Source organism: Talpa occidentalis, unplaced genomic scaffold (genome assembly GCF_014898055.3).
Source record: "Talpa occidentalis isolate TD23 unplaced genomic scaffold, MPIMG_talOcc4v2.1 talOcc4.5, whole genome shotgun sequence".
NCBI classification, from domain to species: Eukaryota; Metazoa; Chordata; class Mammalia; order Eulipotyphla; family Talpidae; genus Talpa; species Talpa occidentalis.
Genome location: NW_023604861.1, coordinates 93,940,537 through 93,957,273, shown reverse-complemented (window position 1 = coordinate 93,957,273; position 16,737 = coordinate 93,940,537). Strand labels below are relative to the sequence as shown.

Genomic DNA, 16,737 nt, shown 5'->3' with positions numbered 1-16,737 from the left:
AAAGTCCATCAAGGAAGTCAGCTCAATGCAAGGGTTTCTATCCCAAGCAGACAGCAGGAACTAGACCAGTAAAGTTTGTTTGTTTGTTTGTTTGTTTGTTTGTTTGTTTTTCCCATGTCGATATACAGGTTTAATGATGATACATTGCTCTTCACATAGATGGCTACAGAGACTTTAAACTATCATCCAGGAATTTACAACCACGCAACAGAGATCAGTTAGCCATCTAAAACAAACTGGCGTCTTACAACTACCCTGTAAACACAGAAGCCCTTCTCTCATCCAGAATAACTCTTATCTCACATAAGGACAGTTATTTTAGGGGAACCAAAGATCTAGCCTTGTGGCCAAAAGGAAAAACAGCAATTCAGTGGTTAATTGGTGAAAGCTGGAAATCGGGTGTCCATCTCTGTGCTGCTTTGCTCTTCTTACTCTTGCTCTTTTTGTCCCTCTTCTTCAGACCGTCCATGTTAGCTCTCAATAGGTTTGAACAAGCCATCTGAAACTTACTCACTTCTTTGGAGCTCACCACAGTGCTGATCTTCTTTTTCCCATCAGTAGCTAACAGACACATGTTGTCAGAGGGCTCAAACCCCTCCACTGAGCCCTTCCTTGGAATAGGTTTAGTTCGACCATCATACTTCTTCAGGGTGATGAAGACGCTGCCCGACACCCGGCACTTCTGGAAAAGCCTGGTCAGCTCCGACAGGAACTGCTCGCTTTCCAGCAGCACCATCCCCGCGCTGCCGGCTCTGCTCCGTCAGCTTAAGCCCCTGCAGGGGGAGCTGGAAATTCCGTCCCTAGACCAGTAAAGTTTTAACATACATATAAAACATTTTCCAAAGACATGTACCTGCTATTTCGAATAAACTATAAATCATGTAAAGGTGTCATCGAACATGATAACTAGCTAAATTATTAATATTATTTAACATGATTATTTACCTTATAAGATATAATATTAACATAATCTGAATATTTTGTTTAATATTTTTTAAAATTGTATTACTTTGTTAAAATATTGAATATTTAAAATACACCTAAAATATAAATATTAAATAATCTATAAATATAAAATATTGTGATATAATAGAAATATAAAATATTTAAAATAATATTAAGATATTTATACATTTAATATGAAATATTAAAATGTTTAATAGTTATTGTAATAAATATTAATTAGTTTTGTTCTAGAATTTTCTCAATTAACATAATGAAAGGTATTAAATTTACCATGTGGATCTCCATAAAATCTTTTGATTGTAAAAAATCTCGTCATAATCAAAAAATTGGGGTTACATTGGACTCCTTTGGGTCCATCTTCAAAGCAGCTGATTGAGCCTTCAGTCTCTGGACCAGCCCATACTCCCCTCTAGCCCTTCACCTGGGGTCCCACTGGCCTGGGGTCCATGTGTAAAATGGAAAGAGTATTTATCCCAACTGACATTCACAAACCAAACACACTCTGACAATACCTCCAACGTTCTTAGCAGCACACCTCACCTGTCTTTCCCATTTAACACAGAATTTCATAGAGTGACGTTATTTTAGCATTAAACTTGTAAAGATTTTTTTAAATAATCACCCACAAATTCTGGGACTTTAGCTCTGACTAGTAATCCATGCAGCACCCATGGCTTACACTGTGCCGTAGACCACCAGGTTGAGAGCATTGCTGAGGACAAGGCCCATCTCCGCTGACCCAGGAGGCATTCTGGAAGTCTGTTAAGTAACTTCAAGGTTCTCAGCCTGGTATATGGAAAAGCACATCCTAGGGGTGAACAAGCCATTGAACCTGCAGTCTGCAGTCCTGACTCCCACCTGAGATGTCATCCCTTTGGAAACACCACAAGAACAGCAGCTTCTGGCATTGCAAACTGAGCTGGACGTTTAACACTGCCACATCACCTCTCTTCCTCCTTCCTAACATCACTCTAATTTTCTTTGGGGAATTGTCTGTCATCTACTGTGTACAATCTTGGTGCACAGTGATCCATCCAGGAATCCATCCTCCCACTTGATAAGTCAAAATGATCCACCAAGTCTCCTCCGCCTGGCTTCTCACCCACTAACTTAGAACAACCAAAGGCTGGTCTCCTGCATCTGATTCAAGCTTAACCAGTTGGACTCACTTTCCTGGGTAACTGGCTTTGGAGCAAGAAGCACAAGGACAGGGAGATGGTGGAAATTTTCACCCAATGACGGCATCTGGTCCAAACTCTGGAACTGTCACCGCTGCCAAGACCCTCTAAGGGGCCTGGCTCCTGTCTGTTCAAGCTCAGTTCTAGGCCATTCCTCCCACCTTTGGCATCCATGGCTGGCCCTCACTTCCCTTTTCTTAATCAGCTCCTGAGTCAGTGTCTGTTATTTGGTGCTGATGAATCTTGCTGATACAGAACTTATCCTAAGGGAGGATTTTCCCATTCCCTGCCCTAGAGGAGTCCAGTGTGGGATTCAAAGGCCAAAAGTTGAGAACATTGCCCAAGGACAGAGCCCATCTCCTGCGACCCAGGCGGCATTCTGGAAGTCTGTTAAGTAAACTCCAAGGATCTACCTCTGGAAAATAAATGTCCCAAGATTCTTAACCAAAAAAAAAGAGAAGTTTATATAATGTGCTAGCCCTAACCATTGCCGGCTGGTAACCTCTGATCAGAACGTGCAAAACCTGAGTTCACATGACAAAGTAAGGCCACCTGTTATGAAAAGAGAAGGGAGGGGTAGAATTTCAAGTGTTTGTTCAACTTACAAGAAAAGCCCAGTGATACCTACCTGCTATTGCATCATTCCTCAGATTTATGCTAGGAACATTGCAGAGTCACGTTCACACCATCACAGGATGGAGCAAATGGTCAGCACAGTCAGTTTCTTGTTTTACTGCTCCTGCCCATTTTCCCTTGTGCGCAAAGAACTTCAGTGTTACTGATCCTCAATGACATGTTCCCAGGTAATTTACTGTGATGGACATTTACCCCAAGTTACAAGGGAACCGGCGCCTCCATCCCTTGGAGAAGGGCAGCATTGTGTGGGGAGGTACATAGCCCAGGCTGCCTGGGCATCCAAGTCTATGGGGCTTTAGATATAGTTGATATCTCTATCCCTCAGTCTCCACATTTGTAAAAGAAATTTCAGAGTCAACATGTAGGAGGAAATTATAATCAGAAACACAGTTACCCCACATCGATGTCCCCCCAGCCTATCTGCTGGTGAGGTGAAGTCCAGGGTGCATTGAGTTAAGAAGGGCTGTCTTCTGCTCAGTCCCCACTAGAGGAACTACTGTTCTACAATGAGCAAGACATGACTGAAAATTCTGCATGCACAATTTCCTCTAATCTCAACTCATGGGTGGGGAACTACCACCAGAAGAGTCAAGACAAGAAGACCTGAGGGGCCGACTGCAAGTCCCTCGTTGACTATCTGACTGGCACTGAGCAGTCAGCTCCTAAAGGTGGCGCATCCCTCAAAGGTCCGCCTGTCATCATCCCCATCTCCAGCACCAGAGTGTGCACAGAGATTTTCTCTAGGAAGGAGGCCATCAACAGGGAGCTCCAAATCCTCATTCCAGGAATGAAGTCATTGGCAAAAGAGTGTGAAAAGGCTCAAACCTGAAAGTGCTCTCAAAACAGTAGATGTGGTGGTGAAAGATATTTGGAAAGAGATTGATAGTTTTCAATGATGTAAAAATTAGAACATTTTAAAAATTACAAAAAATAAAACTAAAAAAGAGATTGATAGTTTTGTTGGCTCTATCAGCTAAGCTTCAGGTTAGTTAATTTGCTAGAGAGAAATGGGGAAAGCACTGTGGAGGGGGTTCCATGTGCCTGAACAAGTCAACACTGACCTTAAGTCTATTCCCTGCCGAGGGGCCTGAATTTTATTGGTTCCCACCCTTGAGCAATGCATGCCCTGCAACGTTGTTGAAAACAATAAAAATCAACCAGAAATGTGTGAGCTTAACAAATGGGTGTTGTTAGCAGAATAGACTATCAAAGAGGGACTTACCAAAAGCAGTGTCATCACAAGGTGATAAAGGTGTTGTATCCTTTAAGATGCAACATCAGCAACTTCACACTGTGGGAGGTGGAGGGACTAAAATAATCCAACCACTAAACAAGTACAGGAGCAAACAATGGTTGCAAGTTTGGGAGTGACCAGTAGCTAGATTTGCTAAAATATATTATCTAAAATGCCCAGTTTCCAATAAAAACTACAATACATACAAAGAACTAAGAAAGAATAACCCACAAACAGGAGGAAAGGGAAAAAAAAACCCCAGGAAATAGAAACTTCCTGTTAAGGAACCAGATATCAGATTTAACAAAGACATTAAAGTTGCAGCTATAAATATGTTTGATTGACAATCTTTTCCGAAATTGTCATGTCCATTCTTAACCAATAATCAAGGCAGGGTGATATTTCAACCTCAGAGGTACACACTGACTGGACTTATGCTAATGAATGTATCCCACACTGCTGTGCGTAGTGATTGTTTCAAGAGATCACCCGACCTACACAGGCCAAGAAGAGTCGAGGAGATGTCTTTTGGGTCATCTGGGAAAAAAGATCCCTTTCTCTTCCAAGCAATCTACTAGAGGAGAGACTAACAAAGAAATCTGTCCCTTCTGATACTATACTGTGAAGATGTAAAATTTGGCCTGTGCAGTCATCTCAGCTGCCAAGAAGGAAGCCAGCCTGAGGTCAGTTTCCCTAGGCAGAGATGGGAAGAACTGAGAGAAGCTGAGAGCAGGACCAGAGTTCTGGTGACACTGTACATTTCTGGACCATTTGAGTTAATAAATTACCTTTTTTATTTAAGTCAGAATAAGCTTGCATCCCCAAAAAAAGCCTGGATAATATGTTCCCCAAAAGACCAAAAGAAGGTTGTCTACCTTGGGTAGGCCAAGATGGGCTTCTATTGCTCATAACAAAGATAACTCTAATCTGCTGGCCTCCCTAGTTGGTCTGGGAGCTTCTGGGGACATATCCCATTGTACCCCAGCCTCTTAGATTAAAGTGTGGGTTCGGCGAGTGCTCAATTACATATCTCATGACTTAGGTAGTCCTCCCTTATCCATGGGGGATAGCTTTCAAGACCCCAGTGGTGTCTAAAACTGAGGATTATACTCAGCTTGACATAATTTGTTTTGTTTTTTTCCTATGCACGCAGACCTATGATAAAGCTCAGTTTCCAAAATGGGCACATTAAGACATTAACAACAATAAAACAAAATGTCATAATAAAAAGTACGTGAGTGTGGGCCCTCTCTCAAAACAACTACTGTATATATTCTCTACCCTCATTGACCACCAGTAACTAAAAGCAAATCCTTGGAAAGCGGAACCTCCCATGGGGGTGTGGGAGTGGGGGTGACTGTAATGTGTGAAAGCTGCTGAGTCTGTGTTGCTCATCACTAGGTCCAAGGAGCTAGAAAGTGTGTGGACACCCAACGGATATTTGTTGAATGAAGGCAAGTCACCTGAGTGTGGCTCTGAGCACCTCCCCTCAACTCTGCCAAAGGAAAAGACACTGTGACTAAGCCTGCATGACATTTTATTCTCCTGAGAGGGCAAGGTCAGTAGTGGGAGTTAGGTGAGAGGAACTGGAGGGTAGAATCTGGCTTTAGGAAGGAAGGAGCTGGCAGAGGTTGCTGGAATTTCCATGGTCTTCCCCAAGGTGGAGGCTCACATGGGACCTGGATTGGAGAGAAGAGACCGTTGTAGGCATGTTCAGAGGGTGTTCAGGGGAAACAAGGGGTCAGAGTTATCAGTCCCTGCTCAGCGTACCCAGAGTCACATCCTAGCAATCAGTCAGGAGCCAGTGAGGTCATGGGGCTCTGAAGGCAAAAGCCACAGTTTCCAATAAAGGAAAAGTCAGGGTCTTCACACTACTTGGGGGCCTCAGGTCTGCCAGCTTCAAGTCCCAAAGCACAAGTGAGTGCTCAGTGGGCTGCCAGAGCCAATCATGAGCCCCTTCTTAGCCCCTTCTCCTGCAGTGTGGCCTGTTTCCCCAGGCAAGGCTGGGTGGCCCTGAAGGAATAGACCCAGAGAGCCCTCTCTGCCCATCAGGATAGCCAAACCCAGCTCGCTGGCCTCTGAGATCACAGGAAAGAATGTGGCCCTGGCTCCTGTCCCCAGAGACCCCAGCTGGGCTGGAGGAATCGAGTCTGATTTGGGCTCTGATGTCTTCTGAATATCACGATCTGAAAACAATTTCTTTGGTGACAAGCCTGTTTGATATCATCTCATTCAATCCTGATTCCAAACTCAGAAATGGTACAATTGCCCCCTTCAAAGATAAGGAAACAGACATTCAGAAAGGTTAAGCGACTTGTCCAAGGTCACACAGTTCAGGCAAAGTGAAGATCAGATTTTACTCCAGGATTGCTTGTCTCTGAAGTCCCAACTTTTAATGAGTATTTCTCAAGTATTTCTAGCTCAAGCTCACCTACCCAACCATTCCTCACCCTCTGTGCTGGGAATAGGAGGAGTGATGCACCATCACCAGGAAGTTTGGAGGGACACATATGACCTGATTGTGACAGGTGTATTTTTAAACCAGGTGCACATGCTGGGGGAGGCTGGTGCCCTCAGGAAGGAGTCGCTGCTGTCACCTCCGCACTTACCTGCACGAGATCTGCACATTTTTAGGTCCACACAGATGTCACGGGCATCTTTGCCTTCTATGAGGTCCTCCGAGATGATACGGAGAGAACTTTTCATGATGTAACTGCAGGGAATTCTCAATAGTCCCATCTTGCCGCACACATGGGTTGCAGCCTGCGCGATGGTGTACTGCAACAGCAATGCCAGGGCAGACATGGGAATCCAGCCAGCCCCGTCCAGCTCTGCCACCCTTTGTTTCTGGGCAGCTCTGGCCACAGAGTGCTGGGTGGCCCACTGGCCATGGAAGCAGAGACAAGATCAGGCCCCGTGCCTGCTCCCCAAAACCCCAGTCTGACCAGCAGGGGCTCTTGAGAGATGGACAGTTGGCCCAACCAGGGTCTCAGCCCCCTGCACACCTGTCCCTATCGTTCAGGTAGAGAATGAGGCCCATGGCTGCCAGACGCGCATTAAAGCTCTGCCTACATAGCTTCCTGGGTCCAGGACAGAATGGGGGGTCCACCAAGAGGGGTTCCACCTGGAGTTTCAGCTAGCAGGGCTCCACCTGAGAGGCAGGTGAGGAGGGTCAGAGCTCTGACCTTGACTGATTTGATTTTGAGGTGTCTTCTACTGCCATCTCAGTGGACAATATATCTGAGTTTTCTCAGTTGAGGGAGAGCCCTGCAGTGCCAGGTTAGGGGAGCAAAGAAGAGAGAGCGAGGTTGGAACAATGGTCCTTGGTAGTAACATGCCAGTGGTTAAATATGCTCTCAGTGTCAGAAGTGGAGCTAAGGACGTTTCACTCTTGGACTTATTTAAAGGGTTTAGAGCGTTTACCAGCCAGTGATTTCTAGCATCCCATGCCGCAGATAGGAAAATTGAGACTAAGCACCAGCACGAGCACGCAGCCAGGAGAGGCAGATCTGGGATTTATCAGTACTGCCCAGAACCCTCTGGAATAGCCTCTCGGAGCTCTAACATTAGGCCAGCAGGTAAGGTCCCTTCCCCTTGGGGAAAACTTTCCTTTGAGAATAACATAAAATCCGGGCGCACAGTGCATGTCTGCCCACTTTCCCACTCCCAGTATGTCACATTCCACAGGATTCCCTGAAGCGCATTATGTGAGGGGCTCAGACCTTGTCTAAGAAGTCCTGACCCAAGGTGAGATTATCCCCACCCTCAGCAACAGCCCAGGACAGAGGTGCTAGGGGCCACCCAGCCCCCGCCAGCTACATAACCACAAACCCACTTTACCTCATTTAGCTGCGATCCCACCAGTGACTTCAACGTATGGATGATCCTTTTACAGAGCCCACAGGTGATGCGCAGCCCCTCACTTTTGGTCAGCAGCTCATCCTGTCAGGAAAGGAAGCCCACATGGTGGTCTCTCAGACACTCCAAGAACCTCTGAGGGCCCAAGAAGAAGTGGTAAGGGTGGAACAAGGGCGGACAGGGTCACCTATGCTCCTTCTGTACTCAGGGGCCTGAACCGTGCTGGACGGCCCTTGTCCACCTTCCTGATACTCTAAGGAGGGTAGAGAGACGTCAGAACTTGCCCCCACACCCGTAACACCTTTTCCAATTCTGCACTTGACCCTCTTTTTCTTCTGGTCAGACCTGGCGGACCCTCCCAGAGAGCACCCAGAAATACATAACCCACCTCCCTCCACCCAGGAACACTTCCCAGGGAGGCGAGGAATGGGCTGCAGGAGGTGACCAGGAGCCAACCACACATGTACCTGGAGGTCCTCCTGCATCAGATTCTGGCAGAATGGATCTCCGTCACATGGGTCGCTTCGTGCTTGATCATAGTGCTCAGAGGAAGAAAGACCTAGGGAAGGAAGAGCATCAGCCTCACTCAACAGGTCGAAGGGGAAGAACAGTCTAGTTCTCTGGATGGCAGGGATGCAGAAGGGTGACCAGGACCCAGGACACAAGAAGGGCCTCTTGGAAGCTGTCCTCCAGGAAGCCTCTCCTCACACTCTGCTGTGGGCTGCTTCAACCTATTCTTGGCAACAAAGGCATGCTCTCCAGTTCATTCTGGAAAGCCAGAAGGAAAAGACTACCCTCTGCCACTTCTACACCTCTTCTCTGTCCCTTTCTGTTCTGTCTCTCTCACACACAAATATACACGCTCACAACAACATACACAGATTTTGGTGTTGAGCTAAAAGAAAGCTTCTCTCATCTCCCATCAAGAGATTTCCTTTTTTCTTTCCTGTCAGGGGCCCAACCCAACCTACACTCCCTTCCAGAAGTGTCCATACCCTTAGAGAGGCCCTTGTAGCTCACACTGAACCCACAGACTGAGACAGAATAGGGTATGTGAAACAGAAAGTGAGTCTTGGGCCTCCCTGGTGGCGCAGCGGTTGAGCGCTGGGTTGTGAAGCTGCCTGCAGCCTCTGCAGCGCTGGTTCGATCCCCGGCTGTTCCCTGGCCACCAGAGGAGGGTCCCACATGGCACGCAGACCCCTCCTGCCGCCCGCTGCTCCCCTCAGCAGTGTACTTCGGTCCTTCTGCCTGTTCTGCTCCCCACTCTGGCTCTGGTGAATTCTCTCACCCTCCCGCGCTTCTGACTGTACCCAGTGCTTGTATAAATAAAATAAAATAAAATAAAATAAAAAATAAAAAATAAAACTAAAAGAAAAAAAAATTAAAAAAAAAATTAAAAAAAAAAAGAAAAGAAAAGAAAGTGAGTCTTGAATGATATTCGTTCACAAGCCCTGCTGCCATAATTCTAGCCAGTATGGTCCAGAGAAAACGTCACACCCACTGATGAGGACCAATGATATTTATGACACAGACAAAGAGATACAGACCCACAGAGGAAATGGGAGTGTGGGGGCAGCTCTCAGGCCACACAGCATGACTGGCAAAGTCAGGACGAGAACTCCCTTCCTCGGCCTGTCTCTCCCCATTGACCAGTTCACTGGGGTTGAATGTGGCTCTGTGGGAAAGACCCAGCAGCCATGAGGATGGTGAAGGGCCCAGGGACCTGGAGTGCCCACCAATCCGTGCTCAGAGTTCACCGAGCCCAAGAAAATGGGTGTGGAAGGAGCAGTCAGGAAATGTCTTACCTGGAGTGTCCAGGAGCACAGAGACAAGGAGCAGGAGAGCCCAGGTGGTCATGGTGGGGCAGAGAGGTCCAGTGAATTGCCTGAGGAGACACAGCTAGGGCAGGGTACGCTGAGGGATTTACACCCAGCCCGTTTGACTCCAGAGTGAGTCCAAGTTCTCCCCTATTCCCAACTGCCTCTATTTCTAGGTTTACCCCGCAGAACTGTTTCCTTTTAATAGCCAGACACTGCTCCTCCTCCTCTCAGTGGTGTCCTCTGCTCTGGACACCTTGGTCAATTGTGTGAACCCGCACTAATGAAGAGAAAAGGGTCTCAGAGAAAATTCATGCCTTTCTTTGTTGTGGGGGACTTGATAAAACCAGATTTCCAGGAAGTCTTTATGTGGGGTATGGAGGGGTCAGGCCTCTGGGGTCCCATGTGAAGATCATGTAAAACTTAGCACAGTTCAGAACCAACTGTTCAGTTTAAATGCTCCCAACCCAGATGATCCATTCGGTGATGATGTGGCCAAGTAGTGGAAGACCAAAGCCCAAGCCACAGAAACAGCTAGAGCATGGATGAGGCTATGCACCCTGAATAATATTTAAATCCATCTGATCATCAGGTGGGCTTTGCTTCTCCTGTTTCAGCAAGACATCTTCCTTTTCTGTTTTCATTTTAATGGACACAGTCTTGGAAGCACTGCAGAATAAAAGCCCACACATCCTTAGTCCTTCGGAGATTAAATATACATTAGTAAATCTGTCTTGTCCTGATAACATTGTTCTAAAATAAAGCATGAGCAGAGGCTAGAAATATCATTGGGGTGTTTTGAAACATTTATGACAGGGGCCCCTCTGCTTTTATTCATTTCCCCCATCGTTCATTACCTTCTGTGAAGGTACTTGTCAGGTTAGCTGCAGGGTTGTGGGTGTTTTTTGTTTTATTATTTTCTGAGATGGAGGAGGAGGTAGTTTTATTTTAAATTTATGGGCTCCTTTCCCCTCTGATGGTAGCCTACCGGATCAGGTAAGAGCAGCAAGCCAGTCCTTTAGAATATGCCCCCCACTCCCTGTCTAACATGGGTATAGATGGCAAGCTTGACTGTTTGAACCAAAACAGAAACATCCAGCAAATATCCCAGCCCTGACTGATACTACTGCGACTTCACTCCCAAGTATAAAATCCTCCTTTCAAGAAAACTCTTCTGATCATTATGGATGGCCTGTCTAGAAACGTCAGTAAGTCCTATGTTTTAGTATAATATGTATTGTTATTTAAAAAAATTCATCGGACAGTTTGGTGGTTGCCAGAGGGACAGGGTGGGAGAAATGAGTGAAGAGGTGTCAAAAGGCACAAACTTTCAGTTGTAAGCTATAAGTAAGTTCTAGGGATGTAACGCAGAGCATGGTGTTTGTACTTAATAATTCGGTTTTGCATATTTGAAAGTTGATAAGGGTGCAGATCTTAAAATTTCTCATCAGAAGAAAGCAATTTGTAACTGTGTGATGATGAATGTTAACTGGACTTACTGTGGTGATCAGTTCTCAGTATAAATAAGCATCAAATTATTACAGTGTAGACCTGAAATTACTGTAAATTTTTGTCCATCATATCTCAATTTTTAAATGACTGATACCTAAAATGCAAGGTTGTTGTGAGATACTAAAAGTCGTATGTTTTTGGAGATCCAGCTATCTAGCAACACCAGAGGACACAGAACGTTTATTAGAGTCCTTTCTACATAGGCATCCAGGATCGCTGCCTCTCATTTTCGGGAATGATGATATTATTTATGGCTTTTATAACCTCTGATCAGAAGTTATGGCCTTGGCTATTAGGATACCTTGATACATGAGTGAGTCTATCCTTCAGTTTCCCATTCATTCCACTGTAGTTAAACTGTGAGCTCAAAATAAAAAGAACAAATCTCTCCCCTGGCTCATCTTGTTTTTGTGGTTTTTTTTGTTTGTTTGTTTTGGCACCTGGCTACTATTCATGCTAATTCAAATAATTGTCTTTTTATTTTTGTCTCAAAGATTTATTTTTATTTATGTATACAAGAAGCTGGGGTACAGGTGAGGCACGGGGGTGAGAGGCATGGGGGGTGAGAGGATTCTGGGTGAGAGGATTCATGGGGGGTCAGAGGCATGGGGGGGTGAGAGGATTCACCAGAGACAGTGTAGGGAACAGAACAGGCAGATTGACCAAAGGACACTGCTGAGGGGAGCAGCGGGCAAGTCAGGAGAGGTCTGCTGCGCCATGTGGGTAGCTCCCTGGCCGGCTTGGGGGGCGGGGATCGAACTCTTGCTGCAGAGGCTGTGGACCGCTTCTTGGTTACATCTTAACCTCTTGCGCCACCAGGGAGGATCAAGTCTTTACTCTTGAAGATGGTTTGACTTCAAAGCTTGTGGTCAACACTCTCAGGTGGTCAAATTTCCTCCCTTCCCTCCACTCCCCAGGTCCAAGTGGAGCCAGCTGGGTTGATAATGCAGCTCCTCAGTGTGCTCTATTAATTTTTCACTGGTTTGCTCCCAGGAGCCCCTGCCCCACCTCCCACACCCAGAGCACTGTCTCCAAGGATGCCCCTTAATGCAAGAGATTAAAAAGTCACTTCTGTCACCCACATCAGTCTATGACTGTTAATTTTTTCCTGCTGCCTTAACGATTACCACAAACACAGTGTTGTCAAACACCCATTTGTTGCCTGACAATTTGGTCAGAAGTCTGGGTGGGCTCACCTGCTTCCTCTGGCTCCCAGAAGGGCGAGATCAAGTCACTGGCTCTTGTCTAGGAAGAATCCACTTCGAGGCTTATTCAGGGTGTTGGGAGAATTCAATTCCGTGTGGTTGTAGGACTGGGGTTTCCTTTGCCTTGCTGGCTGCCATTTGGGGTCATTCTCAGCTAGGAGCAGCTCAGGCTTTCCCTGGCTCACAGCCCTTCTGCAAGTCTTTCTCATGCTCTGAATGTCTTTGAAGTGCCCCTGCCTCCTCTTCCTACCTCCCCCCACTCACACACACACACACACACACACACACACACACACACACAGAGTCACATACAGACACAGGCCGTCCACCTGTTCTTTTTTCTTTTCAGCTCGGGCCTCCACTAAGGCTGGAGGGTCCCTTCTCTGCTTTATCATCTCAGTGGTTTATTATGAAGCAAATACCCGTGTAACTGCCACCCAGGTCAAGAGCCTGCCAGTGTCCCTGAAGTCCATTCCCTCCCCCTCTCTACCTCGCCCTTAATGATAATCATAGTCTTGTTTTTCTATATAGTTTTGCCATCTGAGCACTCCAGGGTTCCATTTTTTTCTTGTTTTGATAAGTATATAAATAGGAACATATAGAATGTATTCTCTAGTGTCTGACTTCTTTGAATCAACCTCAACGATTGTGAGTATCACCAACCTTGTCGTGGCTATGAGGTGTTTGTTCCTTTCTGGAGCTAAGAACTATTTCATTGTATGAATGTTCCATAATTTACCCGTTCTCCTGTTGATACATATTAGAGTTGTTAGCAATTTTTGACCTACTGGTACACAGGAATTATCTCTCTTTTTTTCTAATTTTATTGCAATTAAAGTATACTCACCTGCATATATTAAAGTGTATAACTTTATCAGTTTTGATCTGTGTAGACACCTGTGAAACCATCACAGCAGTCAAAAAAGTAAGCATATTTATCGGCTTCTTGTCTACTTTTGGAAGTATGGATAGATGAATTAATGCATGGGTGCATGTATAGGGAAGATGGATGCATGGATTTGGTGGATGGATGGATGGATGGATGGATGGATGACTAGAAAAATCCTCATGTAGTATAGTTTCCTTTCACCATTTTGGATGCACTTCTTTGTATGCCTTCGAAAATAATGCTAGACTATTCGTGCATTAGCTCACTCAAAGGGCCAGTTCTGTGCCTGGGCAGTGGGGTGAAGCCAGAAGCTTGACTGGCTGTTGAGAAATGACTGGCATGTCCTGCATTATGTCTTGGACAGAAGTCCCTGGATGCACCACTCTGCCCATGACCATTTACTCAAGATTTCAGGCTGCAAGAGGAGCCCACCTTTCCCCAGGCTTCTGTTCTAAGAAATTAATGATTTGACACCATATTTTATACCATCTTTTGCTCTCCTTCACATTACTTCTTATAATTTTCCCACCCCAGCACCACCCTGACAAAGGTCCCCTCCTTTTAAGATGCTCCTAAATCAATGGCAACTTCCATCTCTGACTTTTATGTGAATTCTGATGTGAATCCACTGCCCTTCCAAATATTCCTCTTAAAACTCTCTCTGAGGGCCTTCCCTGATGGTGAGCAGTTGAGCGCTGGGCTGCGAAGTTGCCCGCAGCCTCTGCAGCACCGGTTTGATCCCCAGCCACCAGCTAGGGTCCCACATGGTGCACAGACCTCTCCTGCCGTGCCCACTGCTCCACTCAGCAGTGTATTTCATCAGTCTGCCTGTTCTGTTCCCCACTCTGGTTCTTGTGAATTCCATCACCCTCCTGTGCTTCTGACTGTACACACTGCTTGTATAAATAAATAAATAAATCTTTAAATAAATAAATAAATAAATAAATAAAACCCTCTCTGAGCCCTCTATCTCCCTTGCCTCACCCATCACCTTCATCCCACAATGACCTAAATGATTCTGGCTTCCCTGTGACTTTACCTGGACATTGTCTACTGTCGTTGGGTGTCCCGGTACCTGACCCTTGTCACATCCACTGCCCTGCTACCTCATATCACAGGATTGGAAACACTGCTGCTACCCTTCTGGAACTTTATTTCCCAGCTGGTCACTCCATGTTTGGGGACACCCGCTTCTCCCTTAGTACTGATGATTCACACCAGCGTGCCTCACCACAAAATCCAGACAGGACAAAGTCTATAGTATATTTCTTTTGTTTCATTGCTTTCAGTTCCATTTTTTTAAGTACAAAAATTGAGTAATGATCACACATAAATCAAATAAAAAATCACCATGACTGACAAGTTCGTACACTTCTTGCCAGTCTTTATCAACATTAGATTTTTCATTATTGACCCACGCTTCCCTGGGCATACCAGTCTGTGCAGAGTTTGGGGGAGTGACATGTATCCATATTCTGCCCATGTGGGCCATGACTGGACTTCATAACTTTAGAAATTACTCTCCAACAATGACTGCAATTCGTTCACCTACCAGTCAGGTGCTTGGTGTTAGGTGCTGTTCCCTCTCCACTGCTCCCAGGACCTGCAGGGTGTGACCATCTCTGGCAGGGCTACAAAGCTGGGTTTTATCCCCTGGAACCCTGGGGCTCCCAAAGCACTGAGGGCTCTATCTTGAAACGAGCAGGAACACTCACGCCTCTCTAGGACTCAGAGTGTTCGGATACCCGACAAACATGTCCCAGGGCCTTTGCTGAAGCATCTTGTTCAGAGTTTACTCACAGACATCCTATCCCTGGTCTTGAACAAGAGTTCATGGAAGGCCTAAACTTGCTGGTGCCACAGTTTTCTACATGATGTTAAGGCTTTTGTGGCAGTGTGGCTGTAATTAGGTATGCAACATATTTTAGTCCTAAATGTAATGGGGATTACTTTTTTCTTTCTCAAGGTGATGACGTTTAGGATACAGCCCTAACTGAAGAGGACCAGAGACTAATATAGTTACTGAGACAAAATTTCTCTACCCTCATCCCAAATTCGAAAAATAGTAAACCAAAGCTAATTTTATTTATTTTTTTAAAAGATTAATTTATTTTTATACAAGAATTGGGGTACAGGCCAGAGATGCGGGGGTGAGAGGACTCACCAGAGACAGAGTGGGACAGGAACAGGCAGACAGACCGAAATACACTGCTGAGGGGAGCAGCGGGCAAGACAGGAGAGGTCTGTCCCGCCATGTGAGTTTCTCCCTGGCTGGCCCGGGAATTGAACCCATGCTGCAGAGGCTGCGGATTGCCTCATAGGTTGCATCTTAACCCCAGCACCACCAGGGAGGCCCCCAAATCTATTTTAAATAATTTCACCTACATTTGCATAAACTCACAGGGCAGAATAACCAAGCAGAACACTGTTGGCTTTGTTGAAAATGCCATATACACACATTCACTGAGTTATAACCATCTCTCCCTTTCTGGAAGTTCCATGGTTCCTGATCTGTAAAGGAAAGGAAAATAGACAACAAAAATGGACAAACAAGAGACAAAAAAACAGAGACAAGTGGCCACACAAAAACCAACTGGTCAACCGAAGGATCAGTTGAACCAAAGAAGGCACAGGGAGTCTTCTACCACAGGAGGCAATGACATCTCATTACCATCCCTGGACTCTGGAAGTAATGCTGCATGCAGCCTTCCCTTGAGTCCCTAATACCAGAGAGCACTCAAACACAAACTCACCTCCGGAGGACACCAAGACTCAAGACACTCAGATCTGCAGAACGAAAGGCGAAAGGCACAGTTCTGGTCTCACGTTCCCTCAGAGGGGTGTCTAAAGCCGCTCTGGGGGAAAGCTGCCTCGGCGTGTGCTAGGAAGCAATCTCGCTGGGGCCTCCAAAAGTGTTGTAGAGTCTCCCCCTAGACACAGTCCTGTGTCTAAATCAAATTTAGAAAAAGCCTTTATTAGCCAGCGGATGACTGTCCCTCTTGTAGGGAGCAGCCCCAAGCAGGGGGTGATAGGGTTTTTAAAGCCAAAACCGCACCTGGGAGTTTGCAGTTGCCACAGCAAGCAGGGGTACAGAAGCCAAACTGTGCTGTTCCAAGAAGCAGAGTGTTTCACCACATCCCATGTTTCTGATACAAAGGGTACATACATCTTACTTTTGACAGGAACCCGGTCTTTATTTTTTTGGCCTGGAATTTTCCAACAGCCCTACTGGTCCTCCTGAGCTAACTCAAGCTTAGGCCTTGCGTGGTCTGCTACATTTCTCATTGCCCCCCATTTCACAGGGCAAGAAGCAGAGCTAGAAGTGTGGAGAGGATGATAGTTCCCAGGGTAGAATCCTGTGCTAGTCCTGCCACAGAGTCAGATATTCAGACTCAGGAAATCAAGGGGCAGGAGGGAGTCGCGTTACTTGTCACCATCCTAA

General features: G+C 45.9%; 2 protein-coding genes across 2 annotated transcripts; both read right to left on the bottom strand.

The window, feature by feature from the left end:
- Positions 1 to 367: 367 nt before the first annotated feature.
- Positions 368 to 747, bottom strand: LOC119258597 (signal recognition particle 14 kDa protein-like). The gene has a single exon (XM_037526856.1). It carries the CDS (start codon positions 734 to 736, stop codon positions 368 to 370), a length of 369 nt encoding a protein of 122 aa, XP_037382753.1. The 5' UTR covers positions 737 to 747.
- A 4,796-nt stretch (positions 748 to 5,543) lies between these two features.
- Positions 5,544 to 9,826, bottom strand: LOC119259886 (antimicrobial peptide NK-lysin-like). Its single transcript, XM_037528863.2, has 5 exons — positions 9,678 to 9,826; positions 8,340 to 8,431; positions 7,855 to 7,956; positions 6,624 to 6,792; positions 5,544 to 5,693 (listed from the first exon to the last, which is right to left on the bottom strand). Exons 1-5 carry the CDS (start codon positions 9,727 to 9,729, stop codon positions 5,683 to 5,685), a joined length of 426 nt encoding a protein of 141 aa, XP_037384760.1. The 5' UTR covers positions 9,730 to 9,826; the 3' UTR covers positions 5,544 to 5,682.
- Between the last annotated feature and the right edge of the window lie 6,911 nt (positions 9,827 to 16,737).

Excerpts from the sequence above, each read along its gene's own strand:
- LOC119259886 (XM_037528863.2), bottom strand. The coding sequence starts at position 9,729 with ATGACCACCTGGGCTCTCCTGCTCCTTGTCTCTGTGCTCCTGGACACT. Across the intron at positions 7,957-8,339 it reads TGATGCAGGAGGACCTCCAG|GATGAGCTGCTGACCAAAAG; the intron begins GTACATGTGTGG and ends CTTTCCTGACAG. Across the intron at positions 6,793-7,854 it reads TGGGATCGCAGCTAAATGAG|TACACCATCGCGCAGGCTGC; the intron begins GTAAAGTGGGTT and ends TTGCTGTTGCAG.
- LOC119258597 (XM_037526856.1), bottom strand. The coding sequence starts at position 736 with ATGGTGCTGCTGGAAAGCGAGCAGTTCCTGTCGGAGCTGACCAGGCTT.